The 19,089-nt window shown below is 38.9% G+C and overlaps 3 protein-coding genes across 4 annotated transcripts in view; 1 reads left to right on the top strand and 2 right to left on the bottom strand.

The window, feature by feature from the left end:
- LOC110947665 (cytochrome P450 2J4-like) overlaps positions 1–17,072 on the bottom strand; it is a 32,666-nt gene extending 15,594 nt beyond the window's left edge. The window contains exons 1-9 of one of the 2 annotated variants that reach the window (XM_051947091.1): positions 16,838–17,069; positions 14,949–15,111; positions 14,693–14,842; positions 14,192–14,352; positions 13,722–13,898; positions 13,501–13,639; positions 13,126–13,313; positions 12,551–12,692; positions 9,890–10,669 (exon numbers count right to left, since the gene is read on the bottom strand). In XM_051947091.1, coding sequence (XP_051803051.1) covers positions 10,494–10,669; positions 12,551–12,692; positions 13,126–13,313; positions 13,501–13,639; positions 13,722–13,898; positions 14,192–14,352; positions 14,693–14,842; positions 14,949–15,111; positions 16,838–17,038 — 1,497 coding nt within the window. In that variant the 5' untranslated portion in view covers positions 17,039–17,069 and the 3' untranslated portion in view covers positions 9,890–10,493. Of the gene's footprint in view, positions 1–9,889; positions 10,670–12,550; positions 12,693–13,125; positions 13,314–13,500; positions 13,640–13,721; positions 13,899–14,191; positions 14,353–14,692; positions 14,843–14,948; positions 15,112–16,837 lie in introns of those variants that run through there. The other variant, XM_051947092.1, reaches the window with a different exon arrangement.
- Positions 1–19,089, top strand: part of LOC110964951 (cytochrome P450 2J2-like) — a 228,538-nt gene that overhangs the window by 50,262 nt on the left and 159,187 nt on the right. The gene's annotated exons all lie outside the window — the stretch shown is intronic.
- On the bottom strand, positions 1,555–8,836 carry LOC110970880 (cytochrome P450 2J2-like). Its single transcript, XM_051947135.1, has 9 exons — positions 8,574–8,836; positions 6,933–7,095; positions 6,695–6,844; positions 6,371–6,531; positions 5,900–6,076; positions 5,667–5,805; positions 5,296–5,483; positions 4,705–4,846; positions 1,555–2,156 (listed from the first exon to the last, which is right to left on the bottom strand). Exons 1-9 carry the CDS (start codon positions 8,772–8,774, stop codon positions 1,981–1,983), a joined length of 1,497 nt encoding a protein of 498 aa, XP_051803095.1. The 5' UTR covers positions 8,775–8,836; the 3' UTR covers positions 1,555–1,980.

The raw sequence follows: 19,089 nt of genomic DNA, 5'->3' as shown, positions 1-19,089 counted from the left end.
CATCTCAATTTATTGATTGACACAGTAATCATGTTTTTGCAAGACAAAATGAATGTGTTGTGGAAATGCATGTTCCCAGTGATTTTTGTTAAGAACTGTAAGATTAACAGCAGGGGCAATTCTAGGATCAGAGGTTTAGGGGTGCTGAGCACCCAGAGGTGCCCGGCCATGCAAGATAAATTTCACTGTTTTGTACATTTTAACACCATTTCATTCCCACATTTGTAAAAGAAAAGCAGAACATTTTTTGAAAAAGCCTGTGACTAAACCATCCAATCTGATGAAGGTTATTTAAATGCTGAGTCACAGCAAAGGAGGAACGCACTGGAATCATAAAAGAAACATATTGTAATCCTAATTTCTCAGAAAAGATGACTCATTTAGATACATCAGCTCCTCAGCATACACATAAACAGCATGTATGTTTCTGGAGTAAATCAGCCCCCTATACTAAGTACCAAAACACCAAAAATGGACCTTGTAAAATTATATTGTGAATGGAATGTTTTTCTTTGTCAGTTTAACAGGTACTGTTTTGCGTGCCACTATTCTCTGTTTGTTTTCTTACCTGGTTCTTCCTGACCTTGCACTCTCTCCTCTCCTTCCCCTTTTTCCATCTCTCCCTCTTTGGACTGACAATCATACACAAATAGACTGAATTCAACTAGATGAAAAATTACATAAATATGAAAATATCAATAAGAATACGAATAAATAACGTCCTCGCTCTCTCTCTTTGTACTGTCAACCTAAAGGCAAATAACCAAACAATGTGTTTTATATCTAATAAGAGATATAAACATTGATCCAACATACAACATACTCTTAATAGACAGACCATTTGACCTTACACTCTTAACTGAACCTGGCTCTTTTTTTGGAAAAAAAACAACAACAATCTTATGTCCATGATGAGGCTATCTGTCTGTACACACACACAAACACACACAATAGGAGTTATAATGTCAATGGGCATCCAGTCAGTTTTAGTCAGTAGCACCTTGGCTTCAATATGAACACATGCACTGACACAACAGCTAGCTTGTCTCAGTCCAGTTCAGACACTGACCACCTGGAATGTTTACTAGTGAGAAAAAACGTCAGATAACTCCTACCTAACAACATAAACAGTAACCCGTGATTAAATGCAGCAAAAATGAGGACTTTTAATGATAATAATGTGTTGGTATTGAGTGGTAAAAGTTAAGAATTGAACCACACATCCTAGTTTAAACCAGGTACTTACACCACGACTGCACATCAGCTTCCGTGGGAGGCAGCGCTTAGCTCTGTGCAGGTGGCGGCTCAGAGCCCGAGTTGGAAAAGTTGGGCGGGATCGAACAATTTTTGAAGCAAGATAAGGGGGTGCTGTATTTTAGTTGGTAAAGCATTACGTATCAACCAAGTACTGTGTGGTTTTTACATTTTTTTTTTTTTTAAAAGAAGGACATGCAATGCAAATAAATAAATAAATAAATAAAATCTCAAATTTTAGGGGTGCTGAGATTCAATTTAGGGATGCTTGAGCACCCCCAAAAATGGGCAAGAAACGCCTAAAGTTAACAAGATTTTATTGCATATTTGAATACATTAGATTATTTCAATAGTGTGTAGTCATTTCTTGAAAAGGCATAATAGCTTAAAATACCTTCAAATGATTTTTACAGATGCATGATTATTTTGTCACGACAGGTTTTAGTACTTCCGTCATAAAAAAATTAAGAATTCAAGGAGTGATTGGACTCAAGCCTGTTGCGATATACACAGTCTTTACAACTGTATGTAAAAGTTTTTTCACAACTGTAGCAGATTCATTTAACAATGTAAAATGGTTTACTGAAAAGGTCTGCTGACTGAAATCACTTCACAATGATTTTTTACTCACACTATACACAAATAAAAATTTACAGCAGACATTCTTGATGCATTACATGACAAATGGAGTGGAACACATGGTTATTTGTTATTATGAGCTGTGGTTTATCGTGGTGTGGCACAAAGGCGGTACGGTTTGGGTGTGCGAATGAATCCCATGGTATACTCCAGACTGGGTTTCTCTCCAGGAGGCGCAGAGAATGAAAATCTCTGAAGGAGGGAGGTGAAAAAGAGGAATAACTCCATCCTGGCCAGCTGTTCTCCAAGACACACTCGCTTACCTGAGAATACACAATTCAAGACAGGAGTTTCATTCACCATATATGTGTATATATATATATATATATATATATATATATAAAAAAAACATAATGCAATTCTTGAAATGGCTTTGAGCATTCTAAAATAGAAAAGTATTGTGCAAGTTAGATTTTTTATCTAGTACATCTTTAGAACAGTTGACTCATTAACTTACTAACATATGTGAAGAGAGTACAAATGGCAATGTAATTTAATAAAATACAGTGAAAGGGAAAGGTGATATTTAACCATACACAGCCAGAGTAGATGGCAGAATTTGTAAGTGTGACACGATAAACCACCAAGTGAGGATGAAGGGTCTGATGTGACCAGATGCAACATAATCCACAGGTGTACAACCTGGTAATATGTGGAATGGTCCATGTCCAAGGTCAGTCCAAAATGACCAGAATCTGCAAGTGGTGCAAGTTAATCCCTCACCATCAGGTTTGAGGGTAGGCAGATCAAATAACCAACAGCTAACATAAAGTCAATGTGGCATCCTAATGGACCCTTCTGAACAGACGAGCAGTTTGATATGTCTGACCTGCAGCTGAACGAAGTCAGAGAGGTCATCTACAAAGCAAGGAAAAGCTCTGCTCAGAAGACAGCAATCCTTCACCCAAAGTGTACAGAAATTATTACAAATTCTTTCTGTGGAAAACCCTGGAGAAGGGGACCAATCCCACAACACTGGAGATTTGCAGAAGTGTGTGTATCCTGATGGAGGACAACTTCACCCAAATAGAAAGATTCTGTATCATCTCTCTGTTTTGTGTCGAGATAAAAGTTTTCTTCAGTAATGTGTTTGGTTTTGTGTTCGGACACTCTGATGAAGACAGAAGGAGAGCTGTCTATTGATCACCACCTGCTGATGAGTTGGATCCAATGTGGAAGAGTTTCTCCTGCATTCTGAGGGAGGGTGGAGATATAGAATCTGAGTGGGCCATGTTCAAAGTCTCCATTGCAGAAGTGGTTGTTAGGAGCCAAGGACAGAAGGTCACTGATGCATGTCATGATGGTAACCTAAAAAACTGGTGGTGGATGCCAGTGGTGAAGGAGAAGGTCAGGCAGAAGAAGGAGCCTTGTCAGGTCTGGTTGACTCAAGGTTTTCGTTAAGCAACAATCAGGTGCTGGTTGGGCAAAAGCAACAAGTCCTCAAACTCATACGACCACACAGGTCGTATGTAACGTGCACCGGAATACGACCAGTGAGAGTGTAGTTACGTTAGCACCCCTACGGGAAACAGGAACGCATTACGGGATTTAATTCGCAAAACGGCTTTTCCCTCGCGGAACATCTTTTTTCTCACTTTCGCAACACAGGTTTAGGGTTATGGTTATGGTTATGGTTAGGGTTAGTGTTAGGTAAAAGTTTGTTCATGGTGATGTTTCAGCTGAGACACCGGAGTGTCGATATTCACTCAACCGCTAGAGGTCGTTTAACATCAAAACATAACACTCTGTCGTAATACGGGCGTGTACAGACGACCTATGTGGTCATTTTTTTCTATGAGGACAGGCTCGGCAAAAGGGCTGCAGCCACGGCAGTTACGAAAGCTAAAGCTCAGATTTGGGAGAAGTTCAGAGAGGCTATGGAGAAGAACTTTTAGTCATCCTTGCGGACAGGGAGGCAGGGCTTGGCCGAGGCTGCATACAGCTGATGGATGGACAACTGCTGACCCTAACTGGGGACATTGTTGATCCAGAACTCACTGAAGGGATTACATAACTTGTCTGACCTGGGACCCCCCAGGCAGAACAGGAAAACATTGCTAAGGAGAGGGATGGATGGATGGATTGATAAATGGCACAGAAATCTCACAGTACAGTTGCAGTTGAAGAGACAAGAACCTGCCATTCGGTGGGAATGATGAGAAAATGTAGTTGAGACCTAGGATGAGCTCTGGAAAGCTGAGCTGCATCACATAAAATTCCTATCCAGGCAGAGCAGGAGGTACTTCCTATCTATCATAGCTACACACTGTGGGCAAAGTCACCAGCATTCACACTTTCTTCCAAGTCAGGAACCTTGGATCACATCCTCAACTCTTGTACAAAGGCACTTGAAGGACTGGCACCATTCAAGGTGCAATCGATTCATGATGGCAATCATGAAAGTTATCAGCACAAGAACTGAGTAGGTAAAATGGTGCCAACTATCCAACCATTACCTTTGTCAGAGCTGGAAATGACCTTAAAGCCACCAAACGAATATCTGAGGGCATCCTGACCTCTACAAGAGACTGTTGGTCCAGTTGTTGGTGGACCGGGAGAACAGCTGATGGTCCCTAAATACGTCAACCTAAGTTGGTTAAACTGGGAGATGGTGTATGATGATGAAAGACTGGAAACACCAGGAGATTCCAGGAACATCATTGATGCTGTGTACAGAGAACATGTGCAAACATCTGCTGATGTTCATATACAATGAATACCTCAAGTGAGTGGTTACCCATGGAAATAAGTCATGCCATGCAGTAGCTCTGAGGGCCAGTGGGTAGAAAACCATATCATAGGATTACTCACCTGCAGAAAATGGAAGGAAGGCCTCTCTTTTACTAAATTTACCATCCTGGTCCAGAAAGTGCTGAGGGTTGAAGGAGTGTGGAGTTTCCCACATCGACTCATCGTTGAGGACCGAGTGCAGAGACAGCATTATCATGGTGCCCTGAGGAAATAACACTGTTAAAAGGCTTAATTACTTTAGAGGTGTCTGCATTTCTAATGTTCCAGAAAATTACAACAATGTTACTACTATGAATCTGATTTTCTGCAAAATAATTGAAGACACTGAGGAAACAGTAGGTTGAAACGCAATAATAAGAAAGAAATGACAGTCTACAGAGTGACTACTCTATATAACATTTCACTTTACCTAAGAAGGACACAGAAAGACTAAGTTGGCATAATCAGTAATGGGTGAGTGTATAATGTTTTGTGCTGCTCAGGGTTTAAATCATCTTCAGTAACCTATAATTATCTAGTATATAGATTAGGATATGAAGTCATTACAGAACTACTTATGAGCAGCACATTAACTAACAGGTCATTCCTGATTCATTCCTTCTTGATTATGCGGTAATTCAGCTTATTCATGTTTAGCTGTGGATTGTTTACCTTTGGGATTGTGTACTTATCCAGTGTGGTGTCCCTGTGAGTCATGCGAACCACATTGAGTGGAGCGATGTCACCATATCTCTGTATTTCATGGATGACTGCATCAGTATAGGGCATATTTTCTCTGTCAGTCATGGAGGGCTGTCTGGATGAACCAATCACAGCATCTATCTCAGCCTGGACTCTCTCTGCATAATATGAAATAAAAAATATCAGTCTATGGGCTGAAAAGATGACTGAGGATGAAATTACACATCACACACCTTCTCTCCAAATACAGGACTGAGCTGTGAGAGACGTCTGACAATATGAAGTCATAGCAAGATGTTTATAAAAGATGCAGAAACTGCAGATATTAGTTATGTACTCACTCTGTATGTCAGGATAGTGGATCATATACAGCAGCCCCCAGCGTAAAGTAGCGGCAGTAGTTTCAGTTCCAGCACCAAACAGATCAGAAGTGGAAGTACATAAATTTTTGAGATCAAAACCAGCTTTTTTGTCCTCATTCTGTAAGTGACACAAGAGACAGAAGGAGGAATTAGATATTGTTATATAATTCATCTGTGAGGCACAAACTCAAAAAAGGCACAGGAACACTCACGTGTCCCATTTCTATGAGGAAGGAGTCGATGTAGTCTCTTGGTGATGAGGGGTCAAAGGTTTCTCTGTGTTCTTTGATCTTGATTTCTACAAAGTCAATTATCACTTGAAACAAATTGAGTAACTTCCGATGAGGTCCGGGCAGCCACTTCATCAGCCAGGGTACTGTGTTGTAAATCTACAGAGTAGGAGAATAGTTCCAAATCATCTATCAGACAAGATGATCATGTCTGGTTAAATTATCTTTTTTTAGATAAACGTCTGTCAGACGGATACAGTAACTATTTGCTGCAGATAATTTTAGTTTATTTTTAGTTGCAGAGGATTTTGAATGCAAATTTTTACATGTAACAGGATGTTTTAACATTTGTGGAGGTATCTTTTTACAATATTGATATTAAAAGGCACATTTTACTTCTGTGTTCTGAAAAAATCCTGATTTAAATATGATTAATGGATAGTGGAGGCTCACCTGGACAGACATGCTTTCCTCTAAGCGCCCTGCCTCATAAAATGTTTGAAGAATAGCCTGGTACTGCTTATCAGTGTACTCGAATCGATGCCCAAACACCAAACAGCAGATGATGTTGGACACAGCATTGTTGATCAATTTCAGGGCATCAAAAGGCTTCCCTGCAAAAGAAGAATAAATCAATAACAGAGAGAAAATACAGAAATACATCCATCCATTCATTATCTATATACCATTGATTCCTCTTTAGGGTTGCGGGATAGGGGGGAAAAAAATCAAGGTATAAATGAAAAAACAAATATAAAAATAAATATTTTATCGTGCCTTGTTGATCTGCGACTGCCTCTGTGACATATCGACACTCCTCCTGGATGAACAGCTCCAGAGTCTTCTTGCCCAGACCAGAGTTTCTGAGTGTATGAAGAGCAAATCTCCTCTGCTGCTTCCATAGATGACCATTTGACACCAGAAGGCCTTTTGGAAAAACAACAGAGTTAGACCAGAAGTAATTCAACTAGCAATTTACACCAATTCAACTAGCAATTTATGAAGCAAAAGGCACCTGTATTCCCAAAAAAATCATTCAACACCGGTATAGAGGGGCGATCTACATAGTCTTCTCCTTGTTGGACCAGGGCTTCTTTCACATGCTTGTAGCCATTGATGACCACCATCCTTCCACCAAAGAGACGAAGGCTGAAAATGTTTCCATATTTCTCTGCAAACTGAGCACAGACAGCAGATTGGTGTTGTGGTGACTCGTGAGGTCAGGTTCTACTTCAGTGCATTGATTTTACATATATATTGTGTTCTACATTTTACATAATTATTCTTCAACTAAGGAAATGTAATTAGTGTTTGGAAAAAATAAATCAATCAAATGATTTTAATGATTTCTGAAGCCTCAGACTCAGGATTTTTAGGCTTGTCTCGCCATAAAATTTATATCAGTGAGGCGAGGTTCACTGGTTCATAATACTGAGGGTCTCAGTCATATCATTACATCAGCTACGTTATCCTTCACAGTTATTAACACTGTTGGTCTCAGTCCTACTATGCACAGTTGTGAACGAAAGTTTACGTTCACTTGTACAGGCAATGTATATCCTGGCAGTTTTGAATTCCCAATGACTCCTGGAACTCCTTTCAAAGCCTTTTAGGAGCAACAGTGTGCACCATGTAACACTGTTTTTATCCTATAGCTCTTGCAGTACAGCTACGTAGTGAACAGCATTTATGCATCCTGTAGCTCTTCTGAGTTAATAACATTGTTTTTAATCGTTGTTTCCCCCCCACACTTTTTTCTCTCCTCTCTGGCTCTTCTTTTCATATCATAACACTGTTTTTACTCCAGTTCTTCACAAACTGTCAAAGTCTGCACAACCCAAGAAGAATGTAAAACCGTGTTCTGTCTTCATAGATCTTTCAGATCAGCAACATATGACTGTTCTGTTACAGCTTTTCATGTGTAATAAGATCCAAAAAAATAGTTCAAGTGTGATAACAGGACCGTGGTGCCTACAGGCAGTGTGGGCGAAACAGATTTTTTTTTTTTTTTCATTTGTTTTAGCATTCTGTCAAGTGCAAAGATGTTCAGTGAAGAGCTGGATGTTTAGTCTTTCCTTCAAGACTGAGAAGAACTGTGCAGATCAACCAGAGTTTGGTAACTTGTTCCACCACCGGGAACCACAGGAGAGAAGAGTCTAGCTGTCGACCGGCCCTGTTGAGGTGCTTGTATCAGGCGTCTTTTGTTGGCTGAGTGTAGTGAACTGGAGGGAGTGTAGACCTGAATGACAGAGTTCAGGTAGGAGGGAGCTGTTTTTATTATATACAAATCCTAAGTTGTCAACACTGAAAAAAAGTGATTCTGTGATTCCTGAAAAGACATGAGGTTGCTGTCTTTGAACAGATCCTGTTTAACACTTGAACCATTACTAGACCATAATCTAAAGTGCATGTCAGTTTTTGCTTGGGTGAAATGTTCATTGCCCCAATTTTTAGAAAAACATGAAAGTACTTCTGAACTTCATGCCAAACAACCAAGAGGTTTTTCACAAATGGATTAGCAATATTATTCCTTAATATCTTAAATCGAGCAGAGTATAAAAAGCTAGTCAAAGAAAAGTCATTTGAAGATAATAATTAAATGTATCCATCCTATTATTATTATTATTATTATTATTATTATGATAAGGACTCGTACCTCTGTGAACTGCAGGTAAAGTCTTGAAGGTTGGATACGATGCAGATCACCAATAAAAGGCAGAGCCCACGGTCCAGGAGGGAAGTTTTTCGGCACTCTGTTCTTCAAAACATCAGCCAACAGCAGAAAAACACAGAAAAATATTAATAAACTTCTGCCATCTACCCACTCCATGCCGAGAACACTGAGTATTGCCTCCATTTCTTCGTTTGAACTCTGCTATTTGTAAATGGAAACTCGCTCCTTGTAAGTTGTTCAGTGAAATGAACTGACTCCTCCCAGTCTCTCTTAATCTGCCCATTCTGTTTACATACTGAAGTGACCTCACCTCACCTTTGCTCGTACATGCAGGCAGATAAATACTGTCATTAAAATGAACAATACACTGAAAAAATCCCCAGAGTTGCTTTGCCACACAGTCCTTCAATAATGTATAATGACTTTTACTTTTGTAAAAAAAAAAAAAAAGGGGGGGGGGGGGGGGGGGGGGGAGGAGGGAAGAAATTTCATTGTATAGAAATAAACGGTGACAAGTAAAAATCATTAATCACACTACAGATAGTACTACAGTGCACACATGCACACACAGGTGCTCTTATTTTGAAGGTCTTAACTGTTTGACAGAAGAATTCAATAACAATAATAATAATGAAAATATTCTTACAATGTTGTAGCTCAGTTCAGAGGACTCAAACATATGGCATATTGTACAGGTAAAAGAAAAACAAAAACTGAACTTTACTTCCAATAAGCTGACAAAATATTCCGAAAACCAGACACGCTAACAAAACACAAGCTGAGTCTTCACATTAGTTCAATAAAAAAAATTTTAAGAAGATAAAACTGCAACTTTTAGATTCATATGACACCATAGTAGTCTGACACATTTCACTTTGGTTTATTTTTGCATTTGTTAATGATTTATGGACGCCGGTCATTAGCTTCAACTTTATCTTCAGTAAAAGCACTGTGTGTGTGTTTTAGATATCAACACTCCAATTGTTAAAGCTGCTGCTAGTCGTATCTCCCTAGTTAAGCTCTCATCAAAAAAGTCAACACTGTGAACTTTGAAAAGCTGTCACGAGTTGTATCCCTCTGGTGAAGCTTTCACCATAAAAGTTGACATGAACTTTATAAGACAACAGCCTGCATGAAAAGCACGAGTCTGTGTCCAAATGAAACTGCTGACAACAGCAGGCGTCATACATTCTCAAACTAATCATCAGCACTGACAGTCTTTGCATTTTCTAAAATGCCACACCTTACACTGAGTCAACACTATGAACTTTAACACACAACAGTCTTCACGAGAAGCATGAGTTCATTTCAGTTTATTGATTCACACACAAATCATGTTTTTGCAAATCTGACAAAATGAATTTTTTGTGGAAATGATTGGTCCCAGTGATCTTTGTTAAGAACTGTAAGGTTAACTGGATTTTATTACATGTTTGAAGACAGTAGATTATTTCAATAATGTGTAGCCATTCATTGGAAAGATAAAATGGCTTAAAATACTTTCAAATGATATTTTAAGGATTATTTCAATAATGTATAACTGTTTACTGGAAAGGTATAATGGCTTAAAATACCTTCAAATCATTTTTATGAATGTATGATTGTTTTGTCATGACACGTTTCAGTACTTCCATCCTGAAAAATTAAGAGTTCAAGGAGTGACAGGACTCAAGACTGCCACCATACCCATGGTCTTTACAACTGTACGTAAATGTTTTTTCACAAGTGTAGTAGATTCCTTAAACAATGTAAAATGGTTTATTGAAAAGGTCTTCTGACTGAAATTACTTTCCAATGATATTTTACTCATACCATAGACAAATCAAAATATACAGCAGACATTCTTAATGTATTACAAGGCAAATGCAGTGCAACACATGATCATTTATTATGAGTTGTGGTTTATCGTGGTGTGGCACAAAGGCGGTACGGTTTGGGTGTGCGAATGCCTCCCATGGTATACTCCAGACTGGGTTTCTCTCCAGGAGGCGCAGAGAATGAAAATGTCTGAAGGAGGGAGGTGAAAAAGAGGAATAACTCCATCCTGGCCAGCTGTTCCCCGAGACACACTCTCTTACCTGAGAATACACAATTCAGCAGATGAGTTTCATTCACATCATTTACATGTTTATATTTTTATATATTGAACATAATGCAGCTCTTGAAATGGCTATGTGTATTCAAAAAAAAAGTGTTTTCTGTAAGTTAGACTTTTTATCTAGTGCACTTTTAGAACAGTTAATTCGTTAACTTTTTAACATATGTGAAGAGAGTACAAATGGCAATATAAATTAATGTAACACAGTGAAAGGGAAAGGTGATATTTAACTATGCACAGATGGCAGAATTTGTAAGTGTGACTTGAAGAACCACCAAGTGAGGATGAAGTGTCTGATGTGACCAGATGCATAACCCACAGGTGTCCATTCTGGCAACATGTGGAATGGTCTTTGACCGAAGTCACTCCAAAATGCTCAGAACCTCCAAGTGCTGCAAGCTAATTCCTCAGACATCAGTTTTGAGGGGACCCGTATCCGTAGCCTGTGGGCTACGGGTACGGCACTTTCCATTTGCCAGACAGATACGGACCCGTACGCGAGTCTCGCGAGTCAAGAAGCTGCTAACCACTGCAAACTGTTGAAAGGTAAGCAAAGGTTAAGGTTAGGGTTAGCGTTAGGGTCAGGTTTAGGGTCCGTACCTGTAGTACCGATGCTATGTGTCCGTACAGCTAGCGTCTACCGGGAGTCACGTGACCAGATCTTGCATATCCGATTGGCAAATGGCAAGTGCCGTATCCGTAGTCCACAGGCTAGCAACAACCTCTGAACTAACGAGCAGTTTGCTTTATCTAACCTGCAGCTGAACAAAGTCAGAGAGCTCATCCACAAAGCAAGGAAAAGCTCTGTTCAGAAAACAGCAACCCTTTGCACAAAGTGTACATGAATTATCTCACATTCTTGCAGAGAAGGGGGTCAATCCCACAAAAATTGAGACTCACTGAAGGGATTACATGACTCATCTGACCTGGGATCCCCCAGGGAGACCTGGAAAATTTTGCTGAGGAGAGGGACGGATGGACAGATGGATTGATGAATGGCACAGACATCCCAATAAACACAGTAAAGCCAGTCAGAACCTCGCGTGACATCTTTGACAACTCTCAGAAGGACTCTGCATCCATCCCTGTCCTCAATCAGATGGTTGGTTGAAAGCAGTGGACATCTCTGGCTTACCTGGGAATGTCGAACACTGAGGAGAGGATCACTAATCACCTGAGGGTACAAATTTGATGGGGCTGCAAATAGTCTTACAAGCATTGCACTCCATAGACGCCACAAAAACTGCCTTTCAAATCCTTGGAAGAAACAAAATCCATAGAGGTGGAACAGTGGGGACTCGTGATCCAAAGGTGACTAAATCGGGGGTCCAAATGGGGATTGGCAGGGAGTGGACGACTGAAGAGGCTGTTCGGGAAGCAGAACCGGATCGGTATGAAAGAGGGTTATGGGCATGGATTCCTTGGAGAGTGGTGCCACTCTCTCAATCAATTCATGAAGGCCATCACGAAAGTTATCAGCACAGGAACTGAGTAGGTAAAATGGTGCCAACTTTCCAACCATGACCTAAAAGCCACCAAAAGAATATCTGAGGGCATCCCGACATCTACAAAAGACTGGCAGCTGTTGGTGGACTGGGAAAACAGCTGAATGTCCATAAATACATCAACCCAAATTGGGTCAACTGGAAGATGGTGTATGATGCTGAAAGACCGAAAACACCAGGAGATTCCGGGAACGTCATTGATGCTGTGTCCAGAGAACAGCAGCAGATGTTTGCATACAGTCAAATAAAAATATACAATGAATACCTCAAGTGAGTGGTTACCCATGGAAACAACTCATGCCATGCAGTAGCTCTGAGGGCCAGTGAGTAGAACACCATATTATAGGATTACTCACCTGTAGAAAATGGAAGGAAGGCCTCTCTTTTCTTAAATTTCCCATCCTGGTCCAGAAAGTGCTGAGGGTTGAAGGAGTGTGGAGTTTCCCACATCGTCTCATCGTTGAGGACCGAGTGCAGAAATGGCATTATCATGGTGCCCTGAGGAAATAACACTGTTTAAAGGCTTAATTACTTTGGAGGTGTCTGCATTTCTAATGTTCCAGAAAACTACAACAATGTTACTACTAATGTTAATCTGATGTTCTGCAAAAGAACTGAAAACAGTGAGGAAACAGTAGGTAATAACGCAATTATCAGACAGAAGAATAACTCCTCAGAATGATGTTTTGCTTTACCCAAACAGGAAACAAAAAGAGTAATTTCAAATAATCAGTAATAGGTGAGTTTATAATGTTTTGTGCTGCTCAGTGTTTAAATCATCTTCAGTAAACTATAGTTATCTATTACATACTTTAGGAATAGAAGTTATTACAGAAGTATTTATGAACAGCACATTAACTAACAGGCCATTCCTAAGTCATTCCTTAGTGTTTCTGACGTAATTCAGCACATTTTCTTATTCATATTTTACCTTTGGGATTGTGTACTTATCCAGTGTGGTGTCCCTGTGAGTCATGTGGACCACATTGAATGGGAGGATGTTGGCATTTCTCTGTATTTCATGGATGACTGCATTAGTATAGGGCATGTTTTCTCTGTCAGTCATGGAGGGCTGTCTGGATGAACCAATCACAGTATCTATCTCAGCCTGGACTCTCTCTGCACAACATGAAACCGGGAGAAAATATTAGTCTGTGGGCTGAAATGATGTCTGAGGATGAAATTACGCATCACACACCTTCTCTCCAAATGCACGACTGACGTGTAAGAGACCTTCGACAATATGAAGTCATAAGAAGTTGCTTTGAAAAGATGCAGACACATCAGATATTACTTATGTACTCACTCTGTATGTCAGGGTGAAGGATCATATACAGCAGCCCCCAGCGTAAAGTAGTGGTAGTAGTTTCAGTTCCAGCACCAAACAGATCCAGAGCACAAGCACACAAATTTTTGAGATCAAAACCAGCTTCCTTGTCCTCCTTCTGCACAAGAGACACAAGCAAAAGAATCAGGAATCAGCTGACATATTTGACTGGAAAGACACAAACAGATTGAAACACTCACGTCTCCCATTTCGATTAGGAAGGAGTCGATGTAGTCTCTTGGTGATGAGGGGTCGAGGGTTTCTCTGTGTTCTTTGATCTTCATTTCTACAAAGTCAATATTCTGTTTGAAATGAGAGAATATCTTCCGATGAGGTCCAGGCAGCCAGTGCATCAGCCAGGGTACTGTGTTGTAAATCTGCAGAGCAGGAGAATAATTACCAAAACATCTATCAGACAAGATGACAATGTCTGGTTAAATTATCTTTTATTCAATAAAGGTCTGTTCGTCGAATACTCTAAGTACTTGCCGCTGATAAGATTGGTTTACTTTTACTTAGAGAATTTCAAATGCAAATTTTTAGATGTAACAGGTTGTTTTAGCATTTGTGGAGTAATCCTTTTACATTTTTGCTTTTAAAAGGCACATTTTACTTCTGTGTTTTGATTAAACTCTGATTTAAATATGATTATTGGATACTGGAGGCTCACCTGGATGAATATGCTTTCCTGTAAGCGCACTGCCTCATTGAAGTTGTGGAGAATAGTCTGGTACTGCTTGTCAGTGTACTCGAATCGATGCCCAAACACCAAACAGCAGATGATGTTGGACACAGCATTGTGTATCAGTTTTTGGGCATTAAAAGGCTTGTCTGTAAAATAATCAATAAATAAAAGAGGGAAAATATTGAAATACAAGTCAGAACATAATTAGAGAAGTTCTTAATGTGGTACAAACCAGCCTCATCATAACTTTACATTTAAAAATATGTAAAGCGACTCATTATTTCAGTTCTGATACAGAGAATGCAGATGTTCCTTTCAGTTATGACTGTTGCCATGTTTTGTTTCATAAGCTGATTCACAAATGTCTTGTTGCATGCTTCTGCATTGCAAAGTTGAAGATAAAAGGAAAATGGCGTGTACGGAATAAATATAGAAAATAAAAATGAAAGCATCAATGCAAAAAACGAGAAAAAAATAAGATATCACCTTTGTGATCTGCAAAAGCTTCTGTGAGATATCGACACTCCTCCTGGATAAACAGCTCCATGGTTTTCTTTCCCAGACCAAAGTTTCTGAGTGTATGAAGAGCAAATCTCCTCTGCTGCTTCCATGGATTACCATTTGATAAAACAATACCTTTTGGGAAAACAACACAGAATTAGATCAGAAGTAATCTGATTGTGCTGGCCTTTGTAAAAACACCAACTTGCAACTTTTGAAACAAAAATGCAACAAACAGCACCTTTGTCCGGATTCAATTCATCGAACAACGGGACAGAGGGACGATCTACATAGTCTTCTCCTTGTTGGACCAGAGCTTCTTTCACATGCTTGTAGCTATTGATGACAACAATCCTTCCACCAAAGAGACGAAGGCTGAAAATGTTTCCATATTTCTCTGCAAACTGAGCACAAACAGCAGATTGGTGTTTTGGTGAACAGTGACTCAGGTGAGTTCAGGTTCTACTGCAATGCATTCATTTTACATCTATATTTCACACAAATATATAAGAATTTATTCATCAACTAAGGAAATGTAATAAGTGTTTGGAAAAAATAAACAGATCACATGAGGGGTCCTCCTGTTTCCTTCAATATAATATAATATAATATAACAATATAATATCAAATAATATTATCTATTATTAAATATTTTTATCGAGTCAAAACTTATCTCAAAATCTCCATAATTTATGATGTTGTCAGGTCTGGCCATAATATTCATAGTTGTGAGGTTAAGTTCTGTGGTTCATAATACTGAGGGTCTTAGTTATATGCCGCAATAGTTCAGTTATCTGCCACAATTCTGAACACTGTTGGGTCTCAGCCTGAGTATGTTCAGTCATGAACAAACGTTTACATTCACTTGTACAGATCATGTATACTGTGGCAGTCTTGAGTCTCCTATAGCTCGCAAGTGATTACGATTGACTTTAGGTGCAGGCTGGTCCGTGTACGTTGCCGTCATTCTATTTTCGATTTGGGGTCAAAACACCAAAAACGGATAACGGCCATTTCCCGTTTTTCATTTTCAAAATAAAAATCAGAAAACAGAAAACCAATCTGTTTTCCGATTTTCTTTTTTTCAATAAAAACGGATATCAAAAATCAAATTAGAAGTTAAATTTCATTTTTTGATATCCGTTTTTAACTACACTTTTGCAAGACAAACATCAGAAATGACGACGTACACGGACCCACTCTCCTAGAACCAAATCAAAACATAAATGTTGTTAACCCTTTAAGCTGCAGTCAATTCCAGCCATTTTCAGTACAAAAAAATCGCTAATATTCTATTTTTAAATAAAAAATATGATGAGACATACAGGGAATAAAATCAAAAAATGAAATTTAACTTCTAATTTGTTTTTTGATATCCGTTTTTATTGAAAAAAGAAAATCGGAAAACGGATTGGTTTTCCGTTTTCTGATTTTTATTTTGAAAACGAAAAACGGGAAACGGCCGTTATCCGTTTTTGGTGTTTTGACCCCAAATCGAAAATAGAATGACGGCGACGTACACGGACCCCCAGGCTCTCCAGAATCAGTTTGATTCCATTTGCTACACTGATTAGAAACAGCACCAAGCACTTTAGTGAAAAAGTCTGAGGAGCTCTGCAAAGATCAGACAAAGGAAATCTTTGACCTGAACAAGTCGGTCGTCAATTGGTGGTCAAAGACAAAACCAAAAACTTGAGTGTGGTTCCCAAAAGTGCCTAGTTGAGATGAAAATAGCCAAGGGATGTTTGACCAAATATTAGCACTGTTGCACAGATCTCTTTGTCATATTTCCAGAAGCTCTATAATAAATCAATGACAGAACTGAAATGCGTAAATTTTTTTGTGACAAAGACGTGTTTTCAGTGATTCCATCATAGAAAATTCAGAGTGATGAAAGTCTTTGGAAACTCAAGACTCCCATGATATACATGATTTTGAAAAGTGTATATAAACTTGTGTTCAAGACTTTATGTCACTTTAGGCCACTCTTGATGTGGCTTCATCAAAGATTACCAGAACATAGACAAGAAGGACTTGTCTGGAGGAAAACCACAGAGGGTCTGTGTAAGAAAGCCAGAGCTGCCTGTTTATTCTCAGGAAGTTCTGAACAGAAAATCTATAGATTTTTACCTCTGCGAACTGCAGATGAAGTCTTGCAGGTTGGATGCGATGAAGATCACCAATGAAGGGTAGAGCCCATGGTCCAGGAGGGAAGTTTTTTGGCACTCTGTTCTTCAAAACATCAGCCAACAGCAGAAAAACACAGAAAAATATTAATAAACTTCTGCCATCTACCCACTCCAAGCCGAGAACACTGAGTATTGCCTCCATTTCTTCGTTTGAACTCTGCTATGTATAAATGGAAACTCGCTCCTTTTAAGTTGTTCAGTGAAATGAACTGACTCCTCCCAGTCTCTCTTAATCTGCCCATTCTGTTATACATACTGAAGTGAACTCACCTCACCTTTGCTCGTACATGCAGGCAGATAAATACTTTATTGTCTCCATTCCTCCATGCTAACTGTAGCTACTTCAACTGAACACAGGTCAGTCAGGTAAAAGTACTTCATGGTGTTTCATGACAACCTTCAAAAGACCTTCAAAATAAGAGCTTGTGCATCCATTTGCTCTTCAGTGACGAATAATAGCTTTTGCTTTTGTAAAAAATGAAAGTAAGAAGTAATATCATTGTATATAAATATTCTGCTTCAAGTCAAAATTATTAGTCAGTACAGATTGTACTACAGAGCACACATACACACACAGGTGCTTTTATTTTGAAGGTCTTAACTTATTAGACATAGCAATTCAATAAGGATTCAGTAAATAATACATTAAGCTGACAAATATTGCTAAAAACCAGACAGGCTAACAAAACATAAGCTGCGTTTTCACATCAGTTCAATAAAATTTCTTTTTAAATGAGACAAAACTGCAATTTTTAGATTCATATGACACCATAGTAGTCTGATACACTCACAGTGTGGTTATATTTTGCATTTGTTAATCATTTATAGTCGTGCAGGTCATTAGCTTCAACTTTATCCACAGTAAAAGCACAGTGTGTGTGTTTTAGATATCAACAATCCGGTTATAAAAGCTATCACTTGTCATATCTCTCCAGTTCATCTCTCAACAAAAAAATCAATGATGCTGATTTGGTCGTTGCTTCGGTTCACAGAAGATAGTATTTTCTTTGTTTTATTTTCATTTTTTTCATTTAAATAAATACATTTTTAGGTAAAGTGGTAGACAGAATCTACAAACGAAACAAAACTTCCAGAATCCATTTAAATTAGCCGACATATCCTCCAAACAGAACATGTTTGAAATATGGACACAATGGTCCTTCTTCTGTCCTTAAAAGTAATCCCTGTGTATCAAGGTTACATATTTGTCAGTTATTATTTCAAAAATGTTCTCTCTTTGCCTCTAAAGGCCTTACATGTATCCCTACACCATTACTTCCTTTCAAGCTTTTGTCCATGGAGTCACTATCAAAAAAAGCTATTTTTTGTCATACTAGCATGACAGTGGTACCAATCTTATCATCTAAATCTCAGCATGAGAACAAATTACCCAAAACCTTTCCATTTACCGTGTAGCCTTTCTGTGTCAAAACCTAACCGATGTGTCAGGATCATCTATTTCTTTGCACTAATGCTGAGTTCATGTTCTCATCCGGAGGTCATAATTAGTCAGGGTGTCGTCCACTCATATCAGATTCTCACTGAGCTTTGCACTCTCTCATTTGCTTGAAAAACAAAGACAAGGGTCACCTGCACATTACCAGATAAAGTCTGAATGCCACTAATGTTATCTGTATGAAGGGTCAGACATCTATTGAGACAGTGGATCAAAATGTTCAATTCAAGGAGATATTACAAAATCAGAGAAAGAGACTTATAGTCAGATCGGTTAGTCATAATACGACCATGGAAGAAATGTTTACACATGGCAGTTCACAGGATTGTTCATTTCTTAACAAAACACCGAAAAGTGTGCTTATACATGCACAATCATTCATAAATATGTGTTTATGCATTACCGAAGTAAGAATTTCCACACAGAAGACAAATAGAACGGATTTTGATCCTCCAAAGTGGTTGTAATTGAGACATATTCCACAGAGTCAAGTCGCTATGACTGTGGAAAATAACAAAATGATTCCTTTCAGAGTCCAACAGCTACTCTCATTTTATCTCTCTGTCCTTTCTGAATACTTTCTCTTCCAGTGTTTATGGAACCCTAGCTTTTTTCTTTCACCTGTTATTTTCCATCTCTAACTTCAAAAGCTTTACAGGGAAACCCCAGACGTTTGACAGACTGCATGTTGATGTAAAGATAAAAAATGACCTCAAGTTTGAGGATTGCTCATTTTT

Source organism: Acanthochromis polyacanthus, chromosome 4, assembly GCF_021347895.1.
Source record: "Acanthochromis polyacanthus isolate Apoly-LR-REF ecotype Palm Island chromosome 4, KAUST_Apoly_ChrSc, whole genome shotgun sequence".
Taxonomy (NCBI): Eukaryota; Metazoa; Chordata; class Actinopteri; family Pomacentridae; genus Acanthochromis; species Acanthochromis polyacanthus.
Note: the sequence above shows the minus strand (reverse complement) of the source record. Positions and strands in the feature narration are given on the sequence as shown.